We start from the raw sequence: 20,662 nt of genomic DNA on the forward strand, positions 1-20,662 counted from the left end.
AATGTCTGAATGACATGAAAGGTATATTTTTGTCCAAAAAAGAAGCCAAAAAACACATTTTATGAAGGTATTATTAACAATGTACAACAGAATAAAGGCATTTATAAATAATATGGATACATTTCACATTTTTTTAAGACATCACAATTTTTTTTTTTTTTTACATGTAACATATTTCAAATAGGCCCTGAACAGGGGTATAAATAGTTGTTGCTTTTACACGACCAAAAAGATCTATTAAGGCCTGAAATAATTACCAAATTTATAGCTGTTGATCAGTAATAGACGAGATCAGTAAACTTCACATATTGATGAAAATGACGTTCTCATCTATACAATGAGGTGGTTATAGAAATTACAAATTGACTTTGCTCTTGTTCAGTTGTGAGAACACAAACTAAACTGCACATCATCAGATAGATGACACCAGACGCCTCGAACGCCGTAGACAAATTGTTCCACTGTAAAAAGAAGAAATTAATTCTTTGTGGACCCATGAAGCTACATAAATGTGTAGAAAATAACCGACAAAGCAATCTTTTTGCTACCATGGTAGATAAAACATGCAACTCAAAACGAAAAAGCAACACAGCTTGGATCGGACATTATTTTTTTTTTTTTGTATTTGCCAAATTACCTTGACAAAACGTTTCATTTACCCAATAAAAAATGTGCTAAAGTTCAGAAAGTGTCTGCACTGGTACCATGTTAAACATCGTATTTCACTGCAAAAGATGAAAAGAAAAAGCAGGTCTTCAAATGAAAGTGCTAAACTCTCTTAAATGTCTGTGAGGTTATAGAGGTCAAAGAGACGTCACCCATTTATCAGCTGACAAAATATACAATATTTTCCTTTAAGGGACAGTAATATGTCTTCTCAGCTCATTCGACGCATCGTTAAGAAGTTTTTAAACGTTGATGTGATTACAGGCTACGTCACAGATGTACTGTATGTATAGAAGCTGTATGTTCCAAAAGGCATTCAGTCTAAGAAATCACTTTTTCACTCACTCACTGACTAAAAAGTTCACCGGCTGTGACAGCAGAGGGAGGATGTACATTTAACGTGTGCAAGCCAGTGTCCACCAGAGCTTCTGTAAGAGGCATGTTTTTTTTTTTAACGGCAATGAAAGAAGAAGAATGCTGTATAAAATAAAGTCTCTCACTCTATCATACAAATATACACGGACAGACTATGAAGTGAGCTAACAGGACAGACGGGTATTAGACTGTAAAAGGCTCGACCTCCGCAATGCGTCTCTGAGGCAAGTGATCATCTATGAAATGCTGGGATGGGTACAAAATTATCCATGTAATACTTCCTTCACAAACAGCAGTCATGAGCGCAAAGTACAAAATAAAACAATCCCTCCCGACCCCAAAACAAAAACTGTATAAAATATAAGCTTAATTTAAATCATTAAATACTGTACATATCACATAGAATTTCAGAGCTACAGCAGGTGACCACGGTACCTTTCAGCACAAGGCGAACATTTCTAAAATCACTCACAAAAAACATTAGCAAAAATATGTCGAGGGATAATCCAACATTTTAACAATTGCACTCCAAATTTTTTTAGACAGTTTTTTTTTGATCACCCAAGCCAGTTGTTGGTCCATATTTTGCATATTTAGATATCTAACACTATTTTACCAGAAATACTGTACAAAGTAATGTTGATAATAAAATGCAGCACAATTTTAAATTGTTTTTTTTTTTTTTTATTTTTTTACACATCTGAATATGTAGATTATGGATCCACCTGAGTGAAAACACCTTCAACTGCTACTGCCGTGTGGACGGAGTGTGTGTGTGCCTAGTGATCGCCTTCCAGAGTGAAGTTATGATCGGAAGTACTGAATGTGACAAAATAAACTTCTTATTAGTGGGTTTGGCTAAATAGAAGCGAAAATTCACACAGCAAGCAATGAGGTCTGAGGACCTCTTTTTTGTTTTACATAAGATCTCCAAATTTCTCCTCTGCTCTTCTATTGAATCCAGATAATGTAAACGTTTTTGTTCTTTTTTTCTCTTTCTTGCAATTTTGCACTTTGCCCTGAAAGGAGCAACCGCTTTTTTGGAGCATTTTTTTTCTTTTATTCAGTGTGTGACTTTCACAGCAGTCAAAAAGTACAGGCTCTGCTCGAACCAGCAGAGAGACACTGTCCTCCCAGGGGGTCCCTGTGTTGTCACTCAACACAAATGAGGTTTGTCATCTGTGGCCACTAGGAGGCTAAAACACCAGGCCTGCTCCTTGGCTTGGGTCTGGACCTCACTTCAATCTCAGCAGGGGCTTGGCGAGTCTGCTGCGCCCCACACCCATCAAAAAGGTGTCCATCAGGCACCGGGTGTGTGCTGGCTGTCCTTGGTCAGCAGCAATACAACCAGAGTGAGGAGCCCGACGGCCCCCAGCCTCTTCAGCAGGGACACGCTGTCTTTGGGGATGACCACCTGGGCCAGGTCGTTGGTGATGATGGAAATCTCGTGAGCCACACAGACAAAGATGAAGGTGCTGACCATGATGTTAAGTGAAGGGTTTCCTGGGATCAGGACTAAAATTCCCTTGGTGTCTGCTGCCAGCCAGATGTGGTACTGGCATATGAACAGCTGGGGGAGACAAACAAAGCATATTCAATAGCATGTAATATAATATAATATGTGTAATTTAACTTTATTGCCTCCAGGGGGCTTCAGAACATCACATCTTATTACATTTTATTGGTGTTGCTTCCATCCCCCTTTTTATTACAGTTACCTCATCTTAGCTGAATTACTGATTACTCATATCTCTTATCGTTTTATAGTATCATTCGCAAAGCCTTTTGTAATAGCAGATTTTCATGTAGGACTATATCAATAATTGTTTTATTATATGATTGCAACTGCCGTCTTACCTCCAAGGAGATCTTTCCGAACCATGCAAAGAATGAGCTATATATAGAACGGGCGTAGCCAGGAATGTTCCTGATGAGGATGAAGGCCAGAATCTGTGGACAAGAGAGAGAGAGAGAGAGAGAGAGAGAGAAAGAAAGAGAGAGAGAGAGACGCTGTATTATGAGATTCTTATCATTTAAAGTTGCAGGGTGAAGACATGGAGTTGTAAACACACCAGTTAAGAGTGATATACAATCGCAGAGTCAAAAGTGAGGTGTAAAATGTGCAATCCTGGCCAGTTTCGGGGAAGTAAGCTTAACTATGTTTTTAATGACCTTATTGCATGACTTCAAACAGTTTCCCCTGTGGGGACTGGCTCGAATGAAGGAAGGCAACTCCCTTGTTTGTTACACTCGTATTATCCAGTCATGTGACTAGGATCAGGGCCTTCGTGTGTCTTGCTTGCTTGTGCCCAGGACAAGATGATCTCCAAAGCAGGGCTGCAACTAACAATCATTTTCATTGTTGATTAATATGTTGGATATTTTCTTTGTTTAATCGCTTAGTTGTTTGGTTTATAAAATGTCAGAAAAATGTTGAATAAATGTCGATCAGTGTTTCCCAAAGCCCAAGATGACGTCCTCAAATGTCCACAACTCAAAGATATTCAGTTTACTGTCATAGAGGAGTAAAGAAACCAGAATATATTCACATTTAAGAAGCTGGAATCAGAGAATTTTGACTTCTTTTCCTTAAAAGATTATCAAAATAGTTGGCAATTAATGTAATAGTTGACAACGAATCGATTCATCTTTGCAGTTCTACTCCAAAGGCTCCCCCGGCAGATTGTTTTACTAACTGTTGTGAGAGAAAAATACCATGTCCCTTTGTATTAGCATTTGTGTACTCAGATTTATCTGAATGTTCTGGGAAAGCAGAGACTGTCCTAGTTTAGATACATTTCTTATCATATTCGCATCCGCACTCTTCCGAAACATTTTAATTTGTAACTCTTTTAATGAATCTCCCACTCAGAGGCAGGGTGGAAGGTGTGAGTCACAAAGGGGAGTGAAGGCTAAATAAAGATACGGTGCAGGTCACAAAGGGGAGTGAAGGCTGAACCAAGATTATAAAGAATGATGTAGTGAGGCAGCTCTCTGTCTTTGTACACTGACTTGTCTGTTGTATGGACCCAAATGCATTTGCTTAATAAATAGTAATTGCTTCTCAACTGAATGACCAGAGAATTTCTCCAACACTGTCTATGCTTATGTGCTTTGAATTGTGCTTATGTGTATGTTTTCTTTAATATATCATCCTGCCAGGGACTGCAGATGAAAATTAGCCTGTATGGCTAAATCTGGCACATTTACATGATGGCTCATATTAAATTAATAATGCATTGTCCCTTCTAAAATAAACATAAAGGTTAGAGGGCCCTTTTCTAGGATAATGACACCTCAAGGTAAATTCAAATGAATTACAATTGGGTTATAAACTATAAAACAACATGTTTGCTGTGAAACCACACGAGAACAAAAGCAAAGGAGACGAAGGAAAAAGAGAGAGAGAGAGGAGGACAGAAGAAAACATTTTACCTGCACCACAGAGATGTAAGGATGCATCTCGTTGCACTCTGTTTTGGTTTTGCAGCTGCTGGCCCATATTGAGTAAGTCTAGATAGACGGGGGAAAAGGAGAAGTTAGTTAGGGAACATGTTTTAATTTTCAGCTGCAACAAAGATAAGATTTAGTTTGATAAAACCTTGACCAAAGCAGTTACTGTAATCCCCAACTCATTGCTTACTCATCAACTGTCATTACGCCTGCCGAAGGACTTCAGTTGAAAAGTAGCCAAGATGGCTAAACTGGTACATTTACAGAAATGTCTATTAATGAGCACTGTCCCTGTATATAAATTTAGATAAACAAAACTGATTTGGGGAAATCCACAAAGAATGGAGAGCTGCCTCAGTGCTACACAATATATTATCCATGTGAGACAAATAGATTGTCACTATACCGAGCTCACATTACATCCTGCAGAGCTTTCTCAATACAAACAAGAACTTTCTCAAGACAAACATTTGAGCATTAAGAGGAGACGACTGTGTTTGTCAAGGGAGCTACCGGGTGTGGCATCTATGTACAGTAAAGTAGCAGCTGTTGTCAGCATGCTTTGTATTCATTAACTCAAATAAGATTTGGAAAGAGGACCTGAAAGATGACAGCAATCTATAATAATAACTCTACCCTCCTGCATTGGTAGAAACCCAAGTGTGAAGAGTCTTACTATGAAGGAGACCACAGAGAGGAAGAGGAGCAGGTTGGAAATCTTGGCAGAGAAGAGAGCCTCTCCTTTGCCCTCTGACAGCACCTGGCGCTTCTGAAGCACCAGATAAATGAAGGCAAATAACATGCCGTGTATCACCGCCTGCAAAAGAAGCATTACCACATTAAAACATTGTTTACAAAGTTTGGAAAAGCGTCTGATGTACTCTGCATTAACACATTCTTTGAAATGTAATACGTGACTGACTACTGAAGTGGGGTGCAACTGGAGCGAAACACATTTGACTTACAAATCGGTCCAGCTTCCATCTGAACCACCACTCGTGGATTCTTCCGTTGAGCTCAAAGAGCTTGGAGATGGGCCACACAGAGAAGATATGCTCAAAGACATCCTGGAGTCACAACAACAAAACATGAATATTAAATAAGCAGGGCTTCAAACAAGGACCAAAGCATGAATTTGAGTAACGACTATGATAGTACAGTGTAGTAGCTCTCAAAATAGGGACTGAAGTTTGATTAAATTCACTACAAATTCACAATTTCAATGCATATTCATCCATTTTGCTTCATTTGGGTTTCAAAAACACATATTTGAAAGTTACATTTTCTCTCAAATTGTGCCGTGTATAAACATAGAATTGATTTTTAATTGAAATTGTTCATATGAATATAAAACCTGTAATTTAATTTAAAGTTTTACAAACTCCAAACTAAAGTGAGGTTGCAAATTTGCAATTGTGACTGGATTGGATTAAAATATATTTTTTTAATTCACCCACCTGTGAAAAGGCAAAGATGCAGATGAACAGCAGGAGGCCCAGTAACTTCGCCAAGACCCCTAGGTGCCACAAGCCGCTACCTGTTCAGAAAACAAGAGCGCCATTACCGAAAATGCTTTTCAAAATGCTTTTCCTGCTGCTGACATTTAAGACCGGTATCCCATTTATTGTATAAAACTAATCATGTGTATTGATTCACATAGTCCAGGACTTTTTCCACAGGTAGGACACACGTGAGTGAAACAGATAAAGCAAATGTTTTTTTTAAACTTGCATCAATTCTGACACCTACTATTGGCTTTCTTCTGGAGGATCTGAGGCCACAGGGCCAGCGTGCCGTAGATGACGACGAACCAGAAGGTGACCAGTGGGACAAAGTAATAGAACTGGTAGGGTCTGTCCATCACCACGCACAGCACCAAGACCAAGAAGTTTAGACGGAAAAGCACCTGAAGTGGAAGGAACATGAAAACTGTTTATGAAAAATTGTTAAATAATATGAAGATGCTGAAGTACAAAAATATTAGTAATTCCAGAATAATAATTAAATGATTTTCCACTTTAAAGGGATTGTTCTAATTTTTTTTTAAGTGGGCTTGTATAAAGTACTTCTCCATACTAAGTTTATTACCAACAGTAGATGACAGTCGGCACGCCCCCAGTTTGGAGAAACAGACAGGAGCACCGACACGCGAGCAAAGCAATGTACTGCTGTGGAGCAAAAACCTATTTTAGCCACCTAAAAGAAAAAATCAATATCAGTTTAAGAGTACGCTATATTTAGAATATTTTCCCCACTTTACCTTGCTGGCAGACAGCCTCTTTCGACGGTCAACTGAAGCAGTTATATCCATCTATGCCCTCTTCAAAGCCACCAAACTCCTTTAACAAAAACTGTAATTTCACCTAACAGAACGTGGGAGTCGCTGGTGTACCGTAGTCTTGATTGGTTAGTTTGTTTGTGTTATTGTATGACTTAGTGAATCACAACTAACCCTTTAAAACACCAAAGCCACACAATAACACAAACAAACTAACCGATCGAGGTAGCGGTGGACTTGCAACTCCAGTGTTCTGCGAGGTAAAATGACTGTTTTTGTCAGTAGTGGAGTCTGGTGGCTTTGAAAAGAGCATAGATAGTTCCTCGTTGGAAAGGGCTGTCTGACGGCAAAGTGAAAATATTGAAAATATAGCGTACATTTAAACTGATCGATTTTTTTTAAGTGGCTAAAATATGTTTTGCTGACGCCCCCGTCCACAGCAGTACATTGCTTTGCTTCCGTGTCGGTACGCTTGCCTGCTTCTCCAAACTGGGGGGGTGTGCCAACCACCATCTACTGTAGGTAAACAGTACAACCCCACTTCAAAAAAAATCAGAACTATCACTTTAAATCTCTTATAAAATTTGTTTACTATGACTAAGAGTGAGTGCAAGATCCTGGTTAAAGTATAACTGACTGTACTCTCACCTGGCACACTCTATACAGTCCAAAGTCTCCTTTGAGCCAGAAAAAGGAAAAGTGTCCATAGCCAGTCTGAAAAAGGTACGCTGCCACCAGCACCCGCACGTGCATGTACACTGGAATGAACTGAAAGAAAGGGGGGAAAAAAATATGAATGCCTTCATATCAAATATAAACATGCACTGCTTCAAAGCAGGTTACTCTCAAATGGATGTGTAGAGGACATCTTTAGGACTCACTGCGCTGGCTCCAGATATGTGATAGATGAGGATGACCAGCTGCATCCAGCCTTTCCACTCGTCTGTTTGCTCTCGGTTGAGTAGTTTGGTCTGTTTGAAAAAGAAAAACAAAGAACATGTTGAATTGTAAACCAGATATCAATCATTAACTTGGTGCATCATCACCAATAGTGTTACACCGAGTTAGAACGTACTGGATTTAATATCATCTTGAAATGAGACGGTGTTGTTTAAAGCTGTTTGTATGCTTCCCCAAAATATGAAATATTGCAATCAACAGCGCCATCTCACCTCCTTGCTGTTCTCATTGTAGAACACTCCCAGGACAAATATATAAATGAGAGGGATGAAGAACGTGGAGTGAGTGTAGAACTTCTGCTCCTTCATGAACACGTCTGCTCTGTCACAAAGGTAAAAATAGCTCATGATGACGCCCATCCTGCAGAGAGCCTGGAACGGCGCCTTCGGACCCAGGGGGACAGCTGCAGACGCTGGCTTCTTCTCCTCCAGGCTCTCCACGTCTGGGGGCACGGGTCGGCGGTGACGGTTGCTGCCGAGGACGTGGAGGACCAGGAAGACCAGGGCCGAGCCCAGGAAGAAACACGCCGCCAGTTTCTGCAGGAGGTTTGGAGGCGGCAACGTCTGGCAGCAGGAGCCGTCGATGGGCCTCAGTAGCTTGTTGCACACAGAGTTCATGAGGACCATGGCTCCCTGACAGGAGGATTACACAGCGTCATAGTGGTGAGAAAGGTACTGAGATCCTTTACTTATTAAGTAAAAAAAATACCTACAACACACTATAAACACACATAACAATCCTGCATTGAAAATAAAATGAAAAATCAAAATGTACTTAAAGTATCAAAAGTAAAAGTACACAATAGGCAGCAGAATGGCACCGGTTTTATATTACTGGATCGGTATTATTGATGCATTCACGTGTAAGAAACCTTTTAAAGGTTATTTTTTTGTCTGTTTTTAAGCTTTTATTTGATAGACAGGACAGAGAAACTGGAAAGGGGAGAGGGAAAAGACAACATGTAGCAAAGGGCCACGGGTTGGATTCAAACCCGAGCCGCTGCGGTAAAGACTCAGCCTTGGGAAGAAGCATTTTAATGCTGTAGTTGTTCGAGATGGAGCCAATTTTAACTGCTTTATATACTGCTTGGTGGCTTAATCTGTAACAATGCATCATTTGTTTTAAGATGATCATATTTTTGTGTCTTCATCTAAAAAGTAATTAGTTCCTCTGCAGGCAGAGGAAGCTCAACAAGCCGGGTTACCGCAGAGAATGTACAGAAAATGTACTACAGTACATTCAACTGCTGGAAATACAGGAATAGGTAACGTAACGACAAACAAGTTTACCAACCAAGGTAAACATGCAGTACACTTTAGAAAGAGCAGAGGGGTGGAGGCAGGAGGAGCAGGCTCCTCAGGTATCTCACTGAAATGTTGAAGTGCTCATGTTAAAGAATCTGTGTTAATAACCACGCAGCGCGGCTCTATTGATGGCAGTGTTGATCGGCCAGTTGCCGGGGCGGAAGAAGATCTTTTACTACATTAAAAGTAGTAATACCACAGTTTGGAAATAGTCCGTTACAAGTAAAAGTTTCTCAAAGCACCATTAGGGGTCTTCCCTCTAGTCTAGGTGGATAGATGTGAGTAATATTTTAAGATAAAATGCAGGACTGTGCTGCCACAATAGCTGAACCTGAGCCATTGAATAGAACAATCTAATTACCAACAAATAATCTTCAATTAACAGAAATTCTGCCTACCACATTCCTGGTGCTCTCGGGCAGGTGCAAGCCGTCGTCTGACTGGGCGATAGTCTCCAGCGCAGCCTGGCGGGACGCAGCCAGCAGCTTGATCCGGGACCTGCCGTAACGCTTGCTGCTGTTGAGCACGTCCGCCGCCGCCTCATTGTACAGCTCCAGCTGCTGGTTGGTGATCATTTTCCGGTTCTCACTCAACACCTCCTCATTTACTGGGTCTAAAGGTGTGATGGTGTTTTTGTGCAGAGTGAACAGGAAAAGAGATTTAGTTTAGAGCAGGGGTTATCCAACTTTTGGGTCCAGGGACCCCCTCATAATTGTAACACCAAATAAGCCTATGCTACTACCATTTGTACTCGTGCCATTGGAACTATTTGTATTCTAAAACTTTTCAACCTTTTAAGTAATTGATCTGACTTTCAGAAAATGAACAGTAGCAAGACTAGCATAGACCTAATAAATCCAGATATGTAAAATTACCCGTCTAAAGCGGACTTTCAGTAAGTGTTAAACTTAAAAATAATGAACTTGTTGCTGTGTGTCACAATCATAACAGAGTTTCTATTGGGCCAAAGCTAATGTGGGTGGGAGTAACGGAAGCAATATGCTTGTATTATTGGTATAGAGGGTGCATGTATGAGAAGTTGATATTCACAAAATTCTGCTATCACATTTGTGAAATTACCAATCAAGCAAACTTTTAGTCCGAAATACTACTTGGGAAATTAGGATTTTGTGATGACACTGTAGCACCTAAAATACCCTGAAGCAGCGAACCATCTGGACTGTATGAACATGTTCGAATCAATGCTTTGAACCATGGTAATCCCATTTGACATGAATGCAGTAATCACATCAGAGAAGGGAACAGGCAGTAATACGTTACTAACCCGACTGAGATGACAGATGATATTAAGCTTGAGGCGGAGTTTACCTTGCAGGACCCAGTAGACCTCTCCATGCTCAGCCAGCCTCTCCAGGTGCACAGCGATGGCCGTCAGGTTGACTTTGTACTGCTGCAGCGTCTCGCTGCTGCCACCGCGCAACTTTATGGACCACTGCGGTAAACGGATTAACGGATGAGCTTAAGACTGACATAACTCAGCCACCACCTTGTTTTTGTCTATTGTGAAATGTGCAAACATGGCTAAAAACTCATTTATTCAGCTTACCGTTGCAGCTCCGAGGATGATAACATCTGGCTTTGCTGAACCTTCCTGCAACACACAAGAGAGAAGTTGTAATCAGAAAAAAAAAAATCCATGTCCAAACCCATGTCAAGTTTATGAAACTTCCTCAATAAATAATGCTCCCTTGAATTTAACATGTATACTCACGTGTGTCCATGATATCAAGCGCTCCTTCATTGAATTATTTGCCTCTGGATACCACAGGAAGTCCTACACACAAAGAGCACGGACATGTTTTAGCAGAGTATGTTTTTACAGACTAAGAAAAGAAGATAAAAACACATCCAGAAATAGCTTACCACATTAACAGAGGAACTCTCAACCGCAAAGGAAATGTCCTCATGCTTCAGACGTTACATGTGGACAGACAAAAGAGAAAGTCTGTTAGGCAAATAGTATTCCTCTTTTTCCTTGCTTCAGATCAGACCACAAATCAAGCTGCAGCTGCTGCATGATTACCATGCATTCCAGTGATGCATTTTTTGTTGATGATTTTCACTTGATATTAGCTTTCATTTTTTTGTTCCAGTACATTTTCCCAATGCTACCTATTTCAGGGTGTCGGAGTGTTTATTATGGCGGCAGAAGGCCTTATGATATTTAATGATATCACATCTATAGGCACTTAGTGGGAAAAAAAAGATCAAAGGGGATATGTCTCACATTAAGGACATAAGTAAAGACGTGTCAGGCTTTAGAATAGCAAGAAGTAGCAGTAAATTGATTACAAATGGTGGAATATTTTCAGATTCAGCTACGTAAATGGCAGTGAGTCAGTAGTAAGGCCTTCGTTTAGTAGGTTGTCATTCTGGTTCTAGTTTTTCCCTGTCAGAAAATGTATTCAACTGGGGAAGTGTGTGAGGAAAAAACATTTCTTGCAGGAAGAGACAAGCAGCCCCAAGTCCAAAGTTGTTGTGAGTGACACATGCAGCTGTACCTCTCTGTCTGCTCTTCCAAACATGTCTTTGGTTTGAATATAATGGCTGGCTATATACTGTATGACACATCTGTAGATCTGTAAGCCGTACCATCATCAACACTTCCGCAAGTCTTGCTACCTCTGCTGAACAATTTCCAAAAGAAAAACCCCTTGGTTTACATGGTGCTTCTTCTCATAATCACCTTGTTTCCATCTTCTCTTCGCTCTGGGTCAATAATTTTGATGAAGGAGTAAAATAGCTGCCTGATTCGTGAATCACCGACAAAGGCCACTCGCTTTTCAGCAAGGCAGGTTTTGGCTTCACTGCAAGACAAAAATGACGGTGAGGAATCTGAAAACCGTAAAGCCTAACAACTGCAGATAGCAATCATTCATGTGTTGGTTGGTTCATTGTATTCTGTAGCCTGATCAAAAGTATATGTTTTTACACATGGTTACACATTGGTTATTCATCTCACAAATTACTAGGGCTGTCCTAAATAAAAAAATATTGGGCTTCGGTGGGAAATATTCAAAAGTATTCGAAGCTTCGCAGAGCAGCACGGCGCTACAGGCTGACATATTATTCTGTCTGTCCGTCTCAACCTCCCCTGTGTCAGTGCCCGGGACCGACATAACAAACAGCAACATCCGTCTGAGAATAATTTATAAGAATTAATATTGAATATGAATAATTAGTAATGTTGTGGGATTATTCTTAATTTCATGTTGGGATTTATACATTATAATTACATACTTATACATAAGAATTAAAAAAACGTAAAACGAAGCTTTCGAATAGTTTAGATTTGGAGGTGGAATACCATGGCAACGATAGAAGCTTCGAAGCATTCGGGCCAGCCTTACAAATTACCCATCCACCCTTACAAACAGACACAAACACCTCATCTATCACTGCTACACACGTCTTTGTTCATCTCTGTCTCAAACATACTGTACATATAGTGACCTTGCACAGTTAATGTGACTCACATGCTTTTGTATTTGTGCATCATGCAGCCATACGGCTGCCATACGTTCTCCCCCAAGTAACGTCCTCTGGAAAGCAGCCATTCACATGAGTCTCCGCCTAGAGGCAAAGACACAGAGACAAAAAAAAAACACTGCTCTTACTTTCAACTCATAGTTTCTCTGGGAAGATGACTGAAACCTGTTGTCTCAATTGTACCCCGTCTTTTCATTCAGTCAGTGCTGTCAAAAGACTAGAATACAATACAGGGCTCTCTGCTAGGGGCCACAGTCACACAAAATGAAGCCATCAGCAATTAAGCTCAACCATAAATCTCTCTCCACTGCTATTCATTTGTGTGCAAAATGAATGGAGCCATCAGCAGATGAATTAAAGCCATAGAAACATGAAGGGTCTGCGGGCTGGCGAGATATGTAGTAGTGTCATTGCCAGCAAAAGCAGCTGCTCTCAGTGTGTACACACACACACAGAGGTCTCAGGCTCTTTTTCATGAACAAAGTCCACTATATGCAACACAGATGGGAGGCGTATGCATGCCTTGATTGTCTGTCTTTGAGGGTGTGAGATAAGCAAAATGAGATACAGCCTGTTACACCTGAAAATCATGCATACACACACATCATATACTGTATCACACATCATATACTGTACCATACATCGATGTAGGTGAACTAATCTTTGCAAGCTAATGCAAAACTATGCAAACAAGACCGAGACAGAGAAAGCAAGCTGCTACAACACTGTTCAACCCCACTAAAGCCACAGTTTGTTAATGTCACTACATACAACACGTTACTGACAAGCTTTATTGATAGTGTAGCATGTTATCTGTGTAGTTGACTAGGAATAGGCAGAACTAGTGATTTAAAAGACACTTGCCTCCTAAGCTAAGGAGGGTGTGAGACAAGCAAAATGAGATCCAAGAAAAATGACATCCAGCCTGTTAAACATGAAAATCATGTAGGGGAACTAATCTTTGACACAAAGCAGGCTGCTACAACACTGTTCAAAATACACAGTTTTGTTAGTGTTACTATGGATGGGAGGCGTATTGCATTTCCATGCTATGCTATAACATTTCTTCATAATCACACTCTGGTATTTGTGCCTTCGCTGTCATTGTCAGTCTTTGAGGGTGTGAGACAAGCAAAATGAGATCCAGCCTGTTACACCTGAAAATCTTGCATCATATACTGTACCATACATCGATGTAGGGGAACTAATCTTTGCAGGCAAACTATGCAAAAGACCCCGAGACAGAAAGCAGGCTGCTACAAATACTGTTCAACCCACTAAAGCCACAGTTTGTTAGTGTCACTACATACAACACGTTACTGACAAGCTTTATTAATAGTATAGCATGTTATCTGTGTAGTTGACGTGAATAGGCAGAACTAGTGATTTAAAAGACACTTGCCTCCTAATACTAAAAAAGCCTCTTTATGTCATTTGCTATAATATGGCATGGCATGCATATTATATCATGCAAAATGAGATCCAGCCTGTTACACCTGAACATCATGCATATACACACATCATATAATGCATCATACATCTAACTAATCTTTGCAAGCTAATGCAAAACTTGTGAAAGCAGGCTGCTACTAATACTGTTTAACCCACTAAAGCCACAGTTTGTTAGTGTTACTACATACAAACACGTTACTGATGAGCTTTATTAATAGTGTAGCATGTTATCTGTGTAGTTGACAGTACTAGTGATTTAAAAGACACTTAATACTAATACTAAAAAAGCCTCTTTATGTCATTTGATATAATATGGCATGGCATGCATATTATCTCATGCAGAATGAGATCCAGCCTGTTACACCTGAACATCATGCATATACACACATCATATACTGCATCATACATCTAACTAATCTTTGCAAGCTAATGCAAAACTTGTAAAAGCAGGCTGCTACAACACTGTTCAACCCACTAAAGCCAGTTTGTTAGTGTTACTACATACAAACACGTTACTGATGAGCTTTATTAATAGTGTAGCATGTTATCTGTGTAGTTGACAGTACCAGTGATTTAAAAGACACTTGCCTCCTAATACTAAAAAAGCCTCTTTATGTCATTTGCTATAAAATGGCATGGCATGCATATTATATCATGCAAAATGAGATCCAGCCTGTTACACCTGAATATCATGCATATACACACATCATACATCTAACTAATCTTTGCAAGCTAATGCAAAACTTGTGAAAGACCCAAGACAGAGAAAGCAGGCTGCTATTAACACTGTTCAACCCACAGCTTGTTAGTGTTACTACATACAAACACGTTACTGACAAGCTCTATTGATAGTGTAGCATGTTATCTGTGTAGTTGACAGTACTAATGATTTAAAAAACACTTAATACTAATACTAAAAAGCCTCTTTGTGTCAGTTAGCAACCAAGCGTGTCCTGACAGGAGCAGCATGTAAACACAGCTAGCTAAATAAAAGTGTTAGCTTCACTCAGCTAAGATAGCCAGACAAAGCAAAGTGAAGTTATTGTGACTATAACAACCATCTATCTGCTAAAGACCTGTCCAACCTGTAACATAAACATCTCCCCGTTTAAAAGCAACACTATAATAACAGCACTGTAACCTGCAGAGAGAAAGCATTAGCTGCAGATAGCTTAGCATTAGCACTAGCACCAGCTAACTGGCTTGCATCCACAGTTTACCAAACAGAGAGAGAAACACTCACCTCCATAGTACCGCGAGGCTGTGTGGAACACGAGGAGTAAAGCGACGAGCACCAGCGATATCAATTTGGCGTTTTTGATGGTGAAATGTTGGTTTATTTCTCGTTTGCCCAGGCTATAGGCCAGGACCGCCATCTTTGCTCCTCCATGACAACAAGCACCTGTGCAGTGTAGCAGCGCTGCTCCTCTTCCTCCTCCTTCGCCTCCTCCTCCTCCTGCTGCTGCTGCTGCCCGGCGAGCACCACCATCTGCCGGCTCTGCTGCCTCCTGCGACACCGCTTCCTGCTCCATTACTGCAGGTGCAGGTCACAAAGAAGTGTATAAATACTCTCAATTAATCCAACAAATAAATGTTAAAGGTTGGTAACTTCAAGAAAGAAAGTTGAAAACAAAAGTTGTCTGTGGCTAGATGTCTTCAGAGAGCTGCAAGGCATGAATAACAAACAGTAAAAGCAACACAAAGATTCAATCTCCGTTGTTAAACAATGGAGAACATGCCACTGAGTCGCCTACTTGCTGAACCTGTTTAACCCTCCTGTTGTCTTCGTCCCATTTTCAAACTTCATTATATCATAAATATGGATGTCTTTCACCTAATTGCCCCAAAATTACATAGATGGTTCCCTTATATCAGGGGTGCCCAATACGTCGATCGCGATCTACCGGTCGATCGCAAAGGTAGTGTGGGTAGATCACATAGCATTAAAAAAAAAAAAAAAAAAAAATTAAATTTTTTTTTTTTTTAAATATACGTCAGCCAACAAATTGCAACACTGTTTCACCTGAACTCATCTGGAGTGGAGGATGAGATGTTGACACTACAAGCTGACATTCAGCTTAAGTCCAGGGCTCATGGACAGTTCTGGAACACACAGAACACAGAACACAGAACACAGAACACAGAACTCAGAACACAGAACTCACAGACAGAACTCACACTGGTACTCACAGAGGAAAAGTACCTCAACATGAGGAAATGTGCTACCTCCTTGACTGCATTATTCAGCTCCACTTATTTATGCGAGTCAGCCTTTTCCCACATGAAGATTATTAAGTCCAAATACAGTTCCACCTTGACTGATGATCATTTGGAAGTGTGCTTGAGGCTGGCTATCAGCAGCTAATGTCCGGACTATGCATCCCTGGCTGATTCCATTCAGTGCAAGTCATCAGAGTAAGGTAATGACAAAAAATGTACAGTTATATTGTACAATATGGGTTCATGCAGTTATGCAAGGTACACCAACATATATTGTACATATAAAGAATACTCAATATATTTATAAATAAATATATGTTTTGCATTTTTATAGTAGGTAGATCATTTTGACTTGGTCATTTTATAAGTAGCTCGCATGCTGAAAAAGTGTGTGCACCCCTGCCTTATATGGTCTTTGCAAAAATATAAATAATGACCACTACTTTCGTTGAATTTGGGGTATTGTTGGAAAGGCTATTGACTGTTGTAACAGCGCCCTCGTGTGGCAGAATGAGAAGCTGCGCTATTGAGCACATGGAGTTGCGCACGCAGTAATTAAGAGCGAGAGCGAGAAGCGCGTCGAACAGAGAGTGTAAAAAGTGGACTTTACTGTAGCTGTGGTGTGATTTGTGTGCGTCTCTGATGAAAAGTGAGTAAACGCCGCTATTTCCCACTGAACAGGACTTTGAATGAGACTTTGGGGCTGTTTTACAGATGCTGAGCTAATCTGTTCATGGTAATGCTGTTAGCTACTCTTTTCTGGTATACTGTTTGATGTAAATAATGTTGGCATTCTGTTATATATGTTTAAATGACATGTAAGCCTGTTTATATACTGCAACTTAAAGCAGCAGTTAGTAGAATTTTTCCTTTATATATCTGTACCTGATTTAATGTTGTAGTAATAATAATAAGCAATTTAAGTCAAATCCATCCATCCGTTCATCCATCTTCAACCGCTTATCCGGGATCGGGTCGCGGGGGCAACAGCTCCAGCAGGGGACCCCAAACTTCCCTTTCCCGGGCCACATTAACCAGCTCTGACTGGGGGATCCCGAGGCGTTCCCAGGCCAGAGTAGAGATATAATCTCTCCACCTAGTCCTGGGTCTTCCCCGTGGTCTCCTCCCAGCTGGTCGTGCCTGGAACACCTCCCAAGGGAGGCGCCCAGGAGGCATCCGTGCTAGATGCCCGAACCACCTCAACTGGCTCCTTTCGACGCAAAGGAGCAAGGACTCTACTCCGAGTCCCTCACGGATGACTGAGCTTCTTACCCTATCTCTAAGGGAGACGCCAGCCACCCTCCTGAGGAAACCCATTTCGGCCGCTTGCACCCGCGACCTCGTTCTTTCGGTCATGACCCAACCCTCATGACCATAGGTGAGAGTAGGAACGAAGATTGAACGGTAGATCGAGAGCTTTGCCTTCCGGCTCAGCTCTCTTTTCGTCACAACGGTGCGGTAAAGCGAATGCAATACCGCCCCTGCTGCTCCGATTCTCCGACCAATCTCACGTTCCATCGTCCCCTCACTCGCGAACAAGACCCCGAGATACTTAAACTCCTTCACTTGGGGTAATTTAAGTCAAATATAACTGGTTAATCTAATGCTAATTATAATGTGGCATTTTCTTATGTTCTTGTTATAGACCACACCCATTCAAGATCACACCATGTTCAAATGGAAACCTGTAAGCCTGTGTAAGGAATACTGTGCTGTTATGTGAAAGACTATTTAGTAAAAGGAGGAATCAACCCTATAAGAGCGTCCTGAGTGTTCTTGCCGACACACCAAGGCTACATCGCTATCTGCAACCAACACCTATACAGTCCTCCATGAATACCTATTCAATAGGTATTTTATCCAAAATTATAGCACATGTGGTATTCCTGGGTCAATTTTGACCAGGTGGTGCAATGTGTCAAACCCTCATTAAACTTTTTTTTAATATTATAATATTTGTAATATTCTGACTAAACTTTGACATATACCGGTCTGTGATTATCCATCAACGTTATTCCTCCATTTTTGAGTATAGTCCAAATAATTCATAATTTCTGCATTTTTTCCTTAAAAAAAATGAGGTTTCATTTCATATAAATTAGGTTTATTGACCATGAATTCCCCAAAAAAGTGTAAAACTTGTGGTCATGAGTTGAAATGAAGTTGGCCAAAAAGGTGTAATCCAGAATTGGGTGATAATTTATAATGTATACTTTAAAAACAGTCAAACCAGACCGGGTCAATTTTGACAACAACAGTTGCATGGTCGACGGGAAGACAACAGGAGGGTTGAGAGCTGACAGAGTCCCAGTGCAGCTTTGTTTACCCCCAGAGCAAAGTGTAGTTTCAGACTTGTTCTAATCCTAATGTTTGTTTGATTTGAATTAAATGTCCCCTTGTTGGAATTGAGTTGGGGTGCCGTACCAACTAGGCTGGGATGGTTCCCAAAGTGGGGCCCCCAGGGGTTAGGGTTAGGGTGCACAGGTAAAAAACAAGTGTATAAATACTCTCAATTAATCAATTAATCCCAACAAACTGTTATATTTATATGTTAAAGTTAGGTACCTTCAAGAAAAAAAAGTTCAAACCTGAGCATTGCTGGAGAAACGCAGGTGTTCTCACTGGGAGCATTGGCTAGATGTCTTCAGAGAGCGGCAAGGAATGAACAACAAGCAGTAAAAGCAACACAAAGAATGAATCTGGGTTTGTTAAACAATGGGGATATGCCATTGGTATACTTGCTGAACCTGTTTAAGAGCTGAAAGAGCCCCAGTGGGGTTACATCAGCTTTGTTTACCCCCAGAGCAAAGTGTAAAATGCAGTAGTTTTCAGATTTGTTCTAATCCATTGGTTTTTTATTTTATTTATTTGCACATATATAAAACTGCACAATCCAGCCAATAAATTAAATTAAAAATACAACAAAAGTTAAACAACATCAAGAAGTACACAAAATATGCAGAAAAACCTAACCAAACAGTGGAAAACAATCCAATAAAAACAATGAAATACATACAAAACAGTACAGAAGAAAAGAAAATATATCTAAACATATCAAAAGATAATTAGACATCATGAATTAAATGTGATGATAATTTCCTTTTAAAATGTTCTAAGGATAACAAGCTTTTATCCCTTGTCCCACTTCCCACTTATTGAGACGATGTCCCACGTTTTCATTGGCTCCAGTTTTCAAAAAGTCAAACCACTGCAGGACAGTGCTTTTTTTAAAAAAATCTGGCTTTTATCCAATGGCTGTGAGGAAAGCAGGGAAGGCTGTCATCACAGAACACTGTTTGCTCTCAAAATTGACACACGTGGGTTGAGTGCATGTTGACATTTCACCGCCTTTGCTACGCTATGCCCAACAGGGACAATTGCGAGTCACTGGCAGAGTCACAAGCTATATGCAGATTTAGGCGGAATATGATGGAAACTACCACAAAGAAAAGGAAGAGCAGCTATAACAAAGACTGTGAAACTACTGATGAGTATTTATAACATGGTGGAAGAGGATTCTCAGAGTTTTTTTGTTAAATTTGCCCGTTATTTTTTTCAATTTCACACGGGGGGATACAACATGAAGCAACACAGTTCATGTGAGTCTCACAAGAAATGTGCGGCTCAAAAGGAGATGTGCCGATCCATGGATGGTTCCGGGCAAAGCATGTGGCAGAATAAAAATGTTTATTATTTAAGTTGGATAGACATATTATTATTATTATTATTATTATTATTATTATTATTAATATTATTAATTGTAGACTACCTCTCAGCCTTAGTAACGTGTCCCACACAAACATACTCTTCGTCCCACATTTGGTTTGTTGGGATCTGGTCACCCTATCCATAAGTAACGCAATGACAGAATGTATGACTATTTTGGTTATGGGTTTCATAAACTTTATGAAATAAAGCATCTAAACCCAATATCTCCTAGTATCTTTTATTCACTGTATAAATTCAGAATGTGTCTCTTTCTCCTGCTGCATCCTGGGACACTCCTCCTAAAACCTGAATGATAGCCTAAGGCTACAAATAACACAGGAAAGCACTTTAACTATTAACATTATGGGTAAATATACAAACACACCACTTTAACCCTATAATGTTCCAGTTGGAATATTATTGGAGTATTATAGGCCTACTATAGATATAGAATAGCTCAAGGATAATAATATAGCAATAAAATACAACTGATCATGACTGACACACAGTATAACATGCCTAAAGAAATAAGGAATAAGAGATTGCTGAATAAGGGGAGTACTGGCACTTATTTTTTTCCACTTCAAGTACTGTCTAAAAGCCAAATCAGATGGGGGACATTGGGACAAAATCTTATCATATGAGGGTCTGTGGACTAATTTGTGTCAGTTTATGGGTCCTCAATCTCTGAACTCATCGGCTTCCAGTGTGACGACAGATAAGTATGTGTGCAGAA

General features: G+C 40.2%; 1 protein-coding gene across 1 annotated transcript; it reads right to left on the bottom strand.

The window, feature by feature from the left end:
• Position 1: 1 nt before the first annotated feature.
• Positions 2 to 15,706, bottom strand: casd1 (CAS1 domain containing 1). Its single transcript, XM_037795933.1, has 18 exons — positions 15,242 to 15,706; positions 12,534 to 12,630; positions 11,744 to 11,864; positions 10,921 to 10,965; positions 10,769 to 10,831; positions 10,604 to 10,648; positions 10,366 to 10,489; positions 9,435 to 9,649; positions 7,945 to 8,364; positions 7,654 to 7,743; positions 7,421 to 7,540; positions 6,244 to 6,400; positions 5,952 to 6,031; positions 5,460 to 5,561; positions 5,171 to 5,311; positions 4,477 to 4,554; positions 2,899 to 2,991; positions 2 to 2,611 (listed from the first exon to the last, which is right to left on the bottom strand). Exons 1-18 carry the CDS (start codon positions 15,528 to 15,530, stop codon positions 2,342 to 2,344), a joined length of 2,550 nt encoding a protein of 849 aa, XP_037651861.1. The 5' UTR covers positions 15,531 to 15,706; the 3' UTR covers positions 2 to 2,341.
• Positions 15,707 to 20,662: the final 4,956 nt, after the last annotated feature.

Source organism: Sebastes umbrosus, chromosome 15, assembly GCF_015220745.1.
Source record: "Sebastes umbrosus isolate fSebUmb1 chromosome 15, fSebUmb1.pri, whole genome shotgun sequence".
Taxonomy (NCBI): Eukaryota; Metazoa; Chordata; class Actinopteri; order Perciformes; family Sebastidae; genus Sebastes; species Sebastes umbrosus.